Consider the following 12,189-nt stretch of genomic DNA (forward strand, 5'->3'; position numbering starts at 1 on the left):
TGCAACGTTGATTAAATGTTAAGTATGGTTACCAAGTGCTCAACCACTTAGAATATGATTATTAAAACGATTATATATATGAAATCTTGTGGTCTATATTTATAACGCTGCTAGCATTAAACCTATATCTCACCAACCTTTTGGTTGACATTTTAAAGCATGTTTATTCTCAGGTTTGAAAGAAATCTTCCGCTGTGCATTAGCTCATTTTAAAGATATTACTTGGAATCATTCATGACATATTTCAAAAGACGTTGCATTCGAGTCATTGAAGTTCATTAGAGATTATTATTAAGTAAATGTCAGATTAGGTCATTTATAGTTTGGATATTATGAAATGGTATGCATACATGTCAACTTTTGATGTAATGAAAGGTTTTCTTTTAGAAATGAATGCAACGTTTGTAAAATGTATCATATAGAGGTCAAGTACCTCGCGATGTAATCATATGTTATTGTATTCGTCCCTATGGATTGGGTCGGGTTGTTTCATTAGTAAAACTCGTTACCAAGTCAACGATGAAAAAACTAATTGTTTCGTAGACTGGAGACCAAAGAATGTTCGTGTAGAAAATGGAATAACTCTGATTTACCATGTGGTCACGTTATAGCGGTATATAAGGAAAATTTTATTGAGAACTGTACTGATTTTGCAAAACAATGGTTCACGATGGAAAATTATAAGTCTACCTATGCTGAGAAAACTACTTTTTTAGGTGATGTTTGTAATTGGGTTATTCCAAATAATTATCAAGTTTTGTTACCTCCTAAAACAAACAAGAGCAATTTTGGTAGACCAAAAAAATGTCAAGAATTCCATCAAAAGGCGAGAGGGTGAAATTAAGTGTTTGCACGCGATTTGATGCTGACAATTATCAAAATAGTCAATTTCATGTCTCCATGACTTCCACAAAATCCTATATTTTCCCCACTTGTGATTTGAAAGAACCATAATGCTTGTTAAACATGTTTAGCATTGTTTTAAGTTTATTTTGTTGTTTAATTTACTTGATCTAGATTTAAATGAGTTTATTAATGTTTAGCTTATTAATATTTGTATTCACTATTTGTGTCCAATAACACCAAAGATATATCAAAAAGGATTAACAAATGGCACACAACATGCTTACTACATCTTACAGTCCCAAAATAAATCAAACATCCGCTCTCAATACCACAAAGCGGCATTGTAGGCGTTACAAGTACGGGGTGTTGAACCGACTTGTTAAAAGCTAATCAATATAATTACATACATACAAACACACCGCAATCACCCGAACCCGATGCTGTTGTGGAGTAAGATGTTTTGGAGGAACCCTAAAGGTGATCTCGTATTCTTTTACATCCAATCCTTTACTCTCTAATACTCCATTCAAGTTAAGTATTTTGGGAGCTTATCCTTTAAAATTGTCTCCATGCTCGACCAATATAAGTCGTGCATTGGAACTTCTTCCACTACACACATCAGGCTATCATAATAGGTAATCACTCCGGTCATGATATCCAACACCATAAGGCAATAATGTGATTTTTCCTCGTTTGCCGGAATGAATACCTATAAAGTTTTATTAATATTAGACAACATATAATGTGGTAAAAATGTAATTATTAAATATGTAACTTACATGTTTGAGGGTTCTTCCATTCCCCAAGATAAAAGTAACTGTTACAGTAATTTGAAGGAATATCATGATATTCATTCTTCACCAATCGACTGTCAATCAGAATTTTCAGGTCGCAGTTTGTTTAAATAATCTATCAATAGCTTAATATGATGTTACAAGATACATTACATACACTAGTTAATATGATGTTAGAACATATAGATGAGTGACAACACCATACTCACATTCCCCTAACAATAACAACAATAAAAAAAAATATGAGACATTTCTACTTACATCATTTGATAGCCATCCCTTTTCGGTGTTTGATTCGGGGTCAATGGGGTCACTTATATATTGCGGTGGTGTTGGCCGACGTAGTAAAGCATACCAAAAAGTCGATAAACATCCAATACAAAGTAAATGTTTATCTTCGCTCTATCTCCATTTTATGAGTGTAGCCAATCGTCAAATCCAGGAGGTGTGTATGGCTTGTTTCCAGCACCTGGTCTCCTTACAAAATCCTATATAATACAATAACGAATTAAACCTAGCAAAATAGTGAAATAGATAACAAATATAAAAAAAAACTTAAAGGTAACTGTAAATGGTTCTAAGTTGGACAATAATCCACCATTTAAGTTAGAGGTCTAGCCCTTGAGTTTTTTTACAAGGGTATTGATTCTTTTATTACTTAAAACACCAAATGAGATACAAAACAAGATACAAGATACAAGATACAAACATTACGCCACGAACATATTTTTGGCCAAAATTACAACAACCACCAAAAAGAAAAATTAACTTCAAATGTTAAAATTTTAACTTCAAATGCATTTTCAATAGCCAAAGACAAAGTGTACCAGTAAGCTCAGCTAACCCCTAAGTAGTGCTTCGAAGTATTAAACCTTTCATCTCAGATTAACATAATAAATAGATATATGGCATGCATGATATTACGGAGTATCTAATTTACCTCAAGTATATTGTAAGCGATTAATTTACCTCGGTTAAGAATTTAACATTCTTTGGCAGAACCAAAGCTTCCGGTATAAAAAGGCCGCCTTTCTCATCATCACTCTGAATATTCACTACATCTTTTACCTGCAAAAGTATAATATTTTATCAAGAACTTATACGCCTCGAGGCGCGCCTCAGTACGATTTTGGAATTTCTCGTTTAGGAACGTACGCCTCACTCGTGAATTAAAAACGTAAACGTACGCCTCAGTTGGAGAGGCGGTTCGATTTTGGTATGAGGCGGTTCGATTGAAGAGGCGTGCGCCTCACTGTGTTTAGCAAAAAAGTAGCGGGAGAATCGGAAGCGAATCGAGGGAGGAAGGAGGGATTTAGACCCAGTAACGTTGATGTTTCATCGGAAGAGAAGGAAGAAGAAACATACCTGAATCGGATTTAGACGATGGTGGCGGCGGTGGCGGAGGTGGTGATGATGGCGGCGATGACGTTGGTGAAGATTGCGGCTATGATGGTGGCGGTGGTCGCTGTTGAAACGGTGGCGGTGGTCGTTATTGATATATTATTGAAAGTTTTGCTCTTCTATTTTTATAAGGGTTTCAAGAAGCATGTATCAACGGATTATATCTTTATACATTTAAAATATGAGTTGTATTCCAAAGAAACCATTAAAAAGGTTGAAATCCAAGGGGCGGTTATCAACCCTTGGATCACTTTTAATCAATGATCCAGATTAAAGCGCCAATTAATACAGCGAGGGTATTATGGTCATTTTACAAAAAATAGAAATCCTACTACGAAACAAATCACTCTCGAATGAAAACCTTCAAAAACCCTAAACGATCCTGGCGATGGCGATTGACGATTATCCGGTGAACAATCAGTTCGATTCCGTCATTAACTCTGATTAATTCAGTCGGATTGCTTGATTATACGATTACCTAACGTCGTTAACTTAGATTGATAATCACTCGTTCACTCCGAATTGCTTAACATACGAATTCATTGATCAATCAATTCATATACACCTTCAATTTAAGCAATGGAACCAGAGAGGGAATACGATATCAGTGATGAAGACATCAACGAAATCCAAAATGATGATGGTATGTATATCGTTTCGTCTTCAATCACATGTGATTAGCTTTTAATGAATTAGTGTTTTTGTGACTTTAAGTAATGTCTTGTGTAAAATCACATGTAATATATTGTAAAATCACATGTGATTGTTTTATGATAATACATTACTGGGATTTAAAAGTGGTTCCTGATGAATACAATGAAAATGAAGATAAAAATCGAATTGTTGTAAATTTTTACTCATTCAATCACATGTGATTAGCTTTTAATGAATTAGTGTTTTTGTGACTTTAAGTAATGTCTCGTGTAAAATCACATGTAATTTCTTGTAAAAATCACATGTGATTGTTTTATGATAATACATTACTGGGATTGAAAGTGATTACTGATGAATACAATGAAGATGAAGTTGAAAATAGAATTGTTGTAAATTTTTACTTATTGAATCACATGTGATTGCGTTATATGATAATATATTATGTGATATGTATATTGTCTCTTATTTCAGTTAAACATTCAATTAACATTGTAATTTGTTTTCCACAGATTATAATTCACCAAAAGCAACTGCAACACGTAAAAATGAAACACCGGGTGGATCATTGTATTATGCACCAATTGTTGACAAACTTTTCTTACCGGTCATTGGTCATAATTATGGAACACTTGATCAATGTGAAGAGATGTATAGGTTATATGCATATCATGCATGTTTTGACATAAGAAAGGCTGGACAAAAAACTGCAAAATCTGGATTAGTGAAACAAAAATATTACTTATGCAACAAGGCTGGCACACCAAAGGAAGTCTACTTTGACACATTACAAGAAACTAAAAAGCCAATTCGGAAAAGCAACATGGAATGCACAGGATGTAGGGCTAAAGTTAGATTCGACCGGGTGTATGGAACAGATACTTTCGTTCTTGCTGACTTTGAAGAACAACATAATCATGAGTTGCTACCGATAGAATACAGACATTTAAGTAAAAAGGAAAGACAAATGAGGTATGCAGAGAAGTTGTTTGTATACCATTCGACGGTATCAAATATTGGTCCAACAAAGGCATACGAAGTTTACAGCAATATGAAAGGGTCTGAAAAAAATGTTCATGGAACTGTAATTGACTTCAGAAACTGGAAACGAGATTTGAATGTGTTTATCAATGCATCTGATTCTCAAATGCTCGTTAACAAAATGGAAGAGAGGAAAAAATATGTTCCTGGTTTTTCATTTGAGTACAAGCTTGAAAAAAGTCAATTACATTCCATTTTCTGGGCCGATGAAGTTGCAATGCAACTACAAGGAGTTTAGTGATGTTATCTCATTTGATGCAACATATAGAACTAACAGGTATAATACCTGGTTTTTACAGCTTCTAATCACATGTGATTAACAGGTTGTTTGGCTTATCTGAGTTTCTAACATTGTCTTTTTATTAACAGGTACAACCTCAAGTTTGTACCATTTACTGGAATAGATAACCACCGTAGGTGTGTCACTGTTGCTGCGGTAATGATCAGGGATGAAACAGCCGAGAGTTACAAATGGCTACTTAATTGCTTCATGAAGACATTCGGGAAAGAGCCAAACATGATTGTGACAGATCAGGATAAATCAATGCCGATAGCCATAAAAGAGGTCTTTAAGACGGCAAAGCATAGACTATGCATGTGGCACATTATGAGGAAGGTGCCATCAAAGGTATGAGTTTTGTTATTGAAGACTACATGTAACTAATCACATGCGATTGAAATGGTTAATGATACATATACATAATTTTCTTAATATGAATTATTAACCAATCAAATGTGATTACAGATTCAAGAAGCAAATCCTAATATTGAAGACAAACAATAAAAAGACTTCAAGAAGAGATTTGATAAAATTGTGTGGAATATGTACATAGAACCAACTGTTTTTGAAGAAAAATGGGAAAAGTTGATGGACGATTTTTCATTGAAGAATGACAGTTGGTTCAAATATATGTTTGATATTAGATCAAGTTGGATACCAACATATTTCATCGAGACTGAAATGTTTGGTTTGATGCGAACTACTTCAAGATCAGAGAGTGAAAATGCTTTTTTTCACACTTTACAAGATCTGCATCAAATCTGTTGACTTTTATGGACGGCTTTGAACCTGCCATGTTAAAACAGAGGTCAAAACAAGAATCTTTGGATGTACAGACAATCAAGAAAAACCCAAAATTATTAACGTTGCTAAGAATTGAAAAACATGCATCGAAGGTATACACGAATACAATTTTTCTGATTATTCAACAAGAGATTGTTGCAGCTTTGTATAAATGTTCGTTGGATAAAATGGACAAAGAGGAATACACGGAAATATTTGTTGTTAAAGAGAAATTGGAAAAGAGAAAGGAATGCTCGAATGAAGGGAAGAAAAATGGAGGTTCGAATGAAGGGAAAAAAGATGAAGGCTCAAGTATGGAGGATAAAAGGGAAGGCTCGAATGAAGAAAAAGAGTTCTTCAAATACAAGGTAAACTAATTTACATATTTTTTCATGTATGGAATAACATTTGTACAATAGTTTGAATCTCACTTGTTAAAATAGTTTAAATATGTACTTATCACTTGTGATTGACTTATACATCAGTTGTCATATTTAAATAGGTACTTATCACTTGTGATTGGCTTATACATCAGTTTCATACTTTTTTTTATTATGAAGGTACTTCATAACCGCCAAGATGGATCAATAATATGTACATGTAGACACTATCTAAGATTTGGTCTTCTTTGTAGACATTGTTTTTGGGTATTGAAGAACGATAATATAGATGAAATCCCTGAAAAATACATAATGAGGCGTTGGAGAAGGGATATAATACCACCAGAGTTAAGATCAAGGAGAAACAGATATGGCAACAAAAACATTGTTGTTCAAAATTCTATTAATGAAATCACATCAGTTGTTGATGATTGTGTTGAACTAATTGGCCAGGATGAAACGATGCTACAAGTGCTTCTTGAAAAAGTTAAAATGGTGAAGAAAGAAGTTGAGGCTCAAATGCCAAAACAGTTTAAGAAAAAAGATGATGTCATACAAGAAATGGTTGGTGTTTCAAAACCTAATTCATTAGACATACAAAACCCACCGGTTGGGAGATACAAAGGTTGTGGAAAAGATAAGCGTCTCATGAGTGGAAAAGAGAAAGGAATTTTGGAAAGCAAAAAAAGAAAGATTACTTGCAGTAATTGTGGATCACATGAACACAATTGCAGGGGTTGTGACAAAGACAAACGTTGATTTTATTTTTTATTTTTTATTTTTTATATTCGTACAATTGTTAATTTTGGTGTTCCTATTAAATGTTTGACTTTCATTTTTTTATATTTTGTTACTTTATTTCAAGAACAACTGTTAAAAATTGTTAATGTGTTTGGAACATTTTTTATTTATGGTTTTGATTTTACAGAATGTATATTAACAGTTGTGATTATATACTGTAATCACATGTGATTAAGTAGTTCAATCACATGTGATTTTATATTATAATCACATGTGATTGAATAAAGCCAATGACATTAAGAATCATTTGTAAAATCAATTAGTCCCTAAACCCAAAAACCATGTGATGGGTCCTAATGGTGGTGAGAGGTCTTTGCAAAATCAATTTGTAAAAGAATGTAGTTAACGGTTGTGATTATGTACTAAAATCATATGTGATTAAGTAGTTCAATCACATGTGATTTTATATTACAATCAGATTTGATTGAATAAGACAATGACATGAGATTAAGTAGTTCAATCACATGTGATTTTATATCACATAATGTATGTTAACGGTTGTGATTATATACTAAAATCACATGTGATTAAGTAATTCAATCACATGTGATTAAGTAGTTCAATCACATGTGATTTTATATCACATAAAGTATGTTAACGGTTGTGATTATATACTAAAATCACATGTGATTAAGTAGTTCAATCACATGTGATTTTATATTACCATCAGATTTGATTGAATAAGACAAGTGATTATATATTTAATATCACATGTGATTATGTATTATCACTTGTGATTGCAAATGCAAAAATCACATGTGATTGCATGAGGAATAACTTGTAGCTGTATAGTATTTTTAATCAACCATCAACCACCAAGAATCATAACCATAAAGCATGAGAGACAATAAATATATGAACATCTAAACCATGCATTAAAATATCAAGTAGCATGTCATTAACCAAAAAACATCTTGACCAAAAGAGCCATCAACATCTAACCACTAACATGTCATTAACCAAAACACATCTTTCCAACCATCTACATCTAACCATACACTGAACTATCAAAGCAGAACAATAAAATGCATCTTCAAAAAACTTCACTCTTCATTAGATTGCTGGTCATGCACCTCTTGATTTTTAGCTTTTTCAACTCGGACACCTCTTGATTGTTTTGCAGAAATGATAACCTTCCTATAATCTTTCTTTTCATGGAATGCGGCAAAATTTCTTGCATTTCTTAACATCTGCTCAACATGTATGTTTAGATCATGCGACAAAATCTTTGATGCATAGCGAATCCTCAGCTTCCGTAGCTGATTCTTTTGTTCAGCCAACTCAGGCACCAATACATCAGACCACTCATTCTCTGATATTGCTTTAAACATGTCCATGTGAAACATAGCAAACACGCCACAATCCACAACATTATCTATTGTTTTCCCTGGCAGCGAAATCCTAATTCGTTCCAATTTTTCAATTTGATTTGCAAAACGATGCTTATGAAATTTCATATGTTCAGCAAAAGCATATAGCTGGAAAAAACAAAATCATAAAAAATGAATAGTTATTAAATTAATGATTGAGCAGATGTTTAAAAACATTAAGTGTAAACAGGGGAAGCAAAAAAAACTTATATTGAAGTGGAAAACGTACAAGTAATGATATTATAATAAACACTAACCAAAAGATTGAAAACTTTGGCGTATCTTGCAGCATAGTTTTTAACTACCGAAGAGTTGTCAAGTATGTAGAGCTTGGGAACTTTCATGTCAATCACCAAGACAAAGAAATGCCCATGTCTGCAGATTGGGAAAAATACATGTTGTAAAAAATCAAAAAAGAAAGAAATTATTAGAACACAAACAATTGATTATGATATAAAGGCAAATAGACCTACAAATGTAAGCCAGAAATAACATACAAGATCAACTTTTCGGAGTGACGCAAGCTTTGGAAAAAATCGAAACCAAGCATTAGCACTTTCTTTGATTATCATCAGCTTATCTTCCTTTTTCATGTTCTTGTTGTCATACAAGTAAGAATACTGTAAATAAAATAACACATGTGATCATATATAACAATAATATGTAATTATATCTATAATAATCACATGTGATTATATATAACAATCACATGTGATTATATATATAACAATCACATGTGATTATATATAACAATCACATGTGACTAAGTATTAAGAACCATAACACACAGATAGAAACAGCAAGCTAATATAGTACATAAAAATTTTTAAACGATAAAACTTACAATGATTGAAGAAGGGAAAAAAAAACCTAGACGGGCTAGATTGTCCTCTGTACTTTTGCTCTTCGTTCAGTATAAAGCTCCATAAATCAATTACACTAGCCTCAACATAAACATCGGGGCAAAGTGATTCCAAACTAAGACGGTGTATCATGCTGCCTTTTCTTGATTCAAAAACAGTCTCACTAACAAACAAACAAAAAAGGGGGGGGGGGGTTAGTTTAATACATGTGATTTCAGAATATAATCACATGTGATTTCATAATATAATCACATGTGATTTCATTATATAATCACATGTGATTGGCTTATAAAGCAGAAGGATTTGTATGTATTAAAAGGAAAAATTTTAGAAAACTCACGAAGGGCTAAGCTTCATCGAAAATAATTCCATAGCCAAAATAAGCTCAGAGTTTGTCAGAATGTCAGACACAACAGTCAGCTTGTTGATATAAGCAGATCTAAGAACGATTGTCCGATCTTTCTTTATAGCTTTTTTACAAAATTTCTTTGATTGGACAGCTGTTTGTTTCGGTAACGTTTTTCCAACTTCAGGGCTGCTTGCCAACTTTCCTTGTCTAACAATTTCACAGCTTCATCATACTCCTTGTTCTCATATTTATCCTCCTGAGATAAGAGATAAAAAGTAGGTGGTGTTAAATTCATCATTGTTGGAGTATTATGAACAGGTAACCATGTAAGGCTTGTTGGTGAATTAAGTAAAGATATAATTTCACAAATATCAACGACCTCATTAACGTTGTGGTTAAACCATTGTGTCAAAGATGTGTACTCTTCTTCATTTTGATCTTTGTCAACATCTTTCTCAGCAACCTTTGAACCTACAACTTCTGTCACAATTGGAACAATTGGATCATCGGAATCAAGATTAACTTCTTGCTCATCATTCACATCATCATCAGCCTTGGATTGCCCATCATCAATCTTTTTCTCAGACTCAACCTTGTTTGCATCAACACATTCATCATCTTTTTTCTCCGAATCAGCATTCTTCTCATCATCATCGTCGTCATCATCATCGTCAGTTCCCTCTGACTCGGCCTTCTTCTCACCATCATCGTCTTTTCCCTCTGACTCATCATTGTTGACATCATCATCGTCTTTTCCCTCTGACTCATCCTCCATCTCATCGTCAGTCTTCACATCACACACATCCATTTTAAAGACTTCGTTCAACTTCTTTTCATAAGATATCAATATCTTCTCATCTGGGTACTTGGACAAACTTTCACGTATTGTTCGTGATAAAAAATGCTTCAACTCATTGACCAATTTAAACTTCTCATCGATAACTTCACAATAACCCTGCATATAATGTGCAAAAAGCTTAGAATAGTTATAAAAAAAGATCAAAGTTATCGCATAATATAATATTATTTACTGAATGTATAATCAGACCAAGTATTATTTAATTAGTGAAAACAGGTGATTGTATACAAAAAATCAATCACATGTGATTTTATCATAAAATCACATGTGATTGTATACAAAAATTCAATCACAGGTGATTGTATACAAAAAATCATACTAACACAGCATGATTTAATTAGTAAAAACAGGTGTTTGAATTATAAAAAAGAAAAAAAAAAAAAAAAACTACCTCATGTGATGACCCGGGAATTTCCGACCAAATTTAAACTTTATTTTTATATGATTTCAACACGATAAGCAAAGTCTATTTAATTAAATCTCAAAATTTCTGAACTATTCCATGAAGTTAATTACCCATTGATTGTGCTCAACGATTCACGAACAATTGTGTGTAAATAAACAAGTAAATAAATATGTATAAACCAATGCTATACATAAGTAATATTATATATATTATAATTTATAAATATTAAAGATTCAATAAGTTATATAGTTGATAGTAATATATTTTTAATATTAATAGTATTACCCTTAAATTCATTATTATCCTCAATATTTATATCATTAATACTATTATATAATGTATATTTAAAATTTGACATTAGTGTTATTATCATCATAAATTCCATTGTTATTATTATTATCATCTACATCTATTTCATTAATAGTAGATATTAAAATTTGTATAATTAATGTTATTATGATTCATTATATATTTAATATACAGATGTATAGGTATATATGAAATTTGATATAAGTTATTATATTATCAAAACCTTTAATAATATTATTACCAACAATATTATGATGAGTAGTATTATTATTAGTATTAATAAAAATATTATTGTTATTGTTTTATTATGATGATTAATTGTAAACATATTAAGATTATCAATTTTATGATTCTTAATATCACTACTATTTATAACTACTATTAATACAATTATTATTATTATAGATACTACTATCATTAAAATTATTTTGTTATTATTATTAAAAGTATTTCGAAATATTATTAATAAATTTATTATAAGTTATTATTAGTATTTATTATTAATAACATTATAAAGTGTATTAATTATGTATAATCAAATATATATAAACAGATTTATATAAACACTTAGATATATATATATATATATATATATATATATATATATAATACAAATATACATATATAAAAACACATATACAGATATATTTATATAAACACAATTATATATATTTATAAATACATATACATACGTAATTAATCCTAAGATAACTCAAAACTGTTTCTATCATTATCAACTGTGTTATGAATCGTTTCTTTATTTGAAAACTGATACAATCTCTTCCAAATAAGTCATATAATCAAACAAAAGCAGTTGAGAATGGATCCTACTTTTTATATTTTCTCCTGACGGGATATTTCCTTTGTCTAGTCCAATTAGCTATAAAACAAATGATAATTGAAGTAAATAAGTTAGGATAATATTACTTAATCTTTATATAACCTTATGATACCGTAACCAGTGGAGAAAAACAGAAATTCAGTTCAAATTTTTGAAGAAACCCATCGACTGCCCTGTTCTTCATCTTTAAATTAATTATCAGATATTAGGACCTT

The 12,189-nt window shown here is 31.5% G+C and overlaps 2 protein-coding genes and 1 long non-coding RNA gene across 3 annotated transcripts; 2 read left to right on the forward strand and 1 right to left on the reverse strand.

Annotated features, from left to right (window-relative positions):
- Positions 1–3,620: 3,620 nt before the first annotated feature.
- Positions 3,621–5,517, forward strand: LOC139875803 (protein FAR1-RELATED SEQUENCE 5-like). Its single transcript, XM_071863099.1, has 4 exons — positions 3,621–3,684; positions 4,205–4,952; positions 5,103–5,361; positions 5,479–5,517. Exons 1-4 carry the CDS (start codon positions 3,621–3,623, stop codon positions 5,515–5,517), a joined length of 1,110 nt encoding a protein of 369 aa, XP_071719200.1.
- Positions 5,518–5,786: 269 nt separating this feature from the next.
- On the forward strand, positions 5,787–6,935 carry LOC139875804 (uncharacterized). Its single transcript, XM_071863100.1, has 2 exons — positions 5,787–6,164; positions 6,453–6,935. The coding sequence occupies exons 1-2, from the start codon at positions 5,787–5,789 to the stop codon at positions 6,933–6,935; spliced, it is 861 nt and encodes a 286-aa protein (XP_071719201.1).
- A 1,902-nt stretch (positions 6,936–8,837) lies between these two features.
- On the reverse strand, positions 8,838–9,691 carry LOC139876375 (uncharacterized). Its single transcript, XR_011768070.1, has 3 exons — positions 9,551–9,691; positions 9,192–9,373; positions 8,838–8,967 (listed from the first exon to the last, which is right to left on the reverse strand). It is a non-coding gene; the product is annotated as an uncharacterized lncRNA (long non-coding RNA).
- Between the last annotated feature and the right edge of the window lie 2,498 nt (positions 9,692–12,189).

The sequence above is a fragment of the Rutidosis leptorrhynchoides genome, chromosome 11 (genome assembly GCF_046630445.1).
Source record: "Rutidosis leptorrhynchoides isolate AG116_Rl617_1_P2 chromosome 11, CSIRO_AGI_Rlap_v1, whole genome shotgun sequence".
Lineage (NCBI taxonomy): Eukaryota > Viridiplantae > Streptophyta > Magnoliopsida > Asterales > Asteraceae > Rutidosis > Rutidosis leptorrhynchoides.

Coding starts and splice junctions, on each gene's coding strand:
- LOC139875803 (XM_071863099.1), top strand. CDS start 3,621: ATGGAACCAGAGAGGGAATACGATATCAGTGATGAAGACATCAACGAA. Junction 4,953..5,102: donor TGGGCCGATGAAGTTGCAAT/GCAACTACAAGG, acceptor TTTTATTAACAG/GTACAACCTCAAGTTTGTAC. Junction 5,362..5,478: donor TGAGGAAGGTGCCATCAAAG/GTATGAGTTTTG, acceptor ATGTGATTACAG/ATTCAAGAAGCAAATCCTAA.
- LOC139875804 (XM_071863100.1), top strand. CDS start 5,787: ATGGACGGCTTTGAACCTGCCATGTTAAAACAGAGGTCAAAACAAGAA. Junction 6,165..6,452: donor AAGAGTTCTTCAAATACAAG/GTAAACTAATTT, acceptor TGGGTATTGAAG/AACGATAATATAGATGAAAT.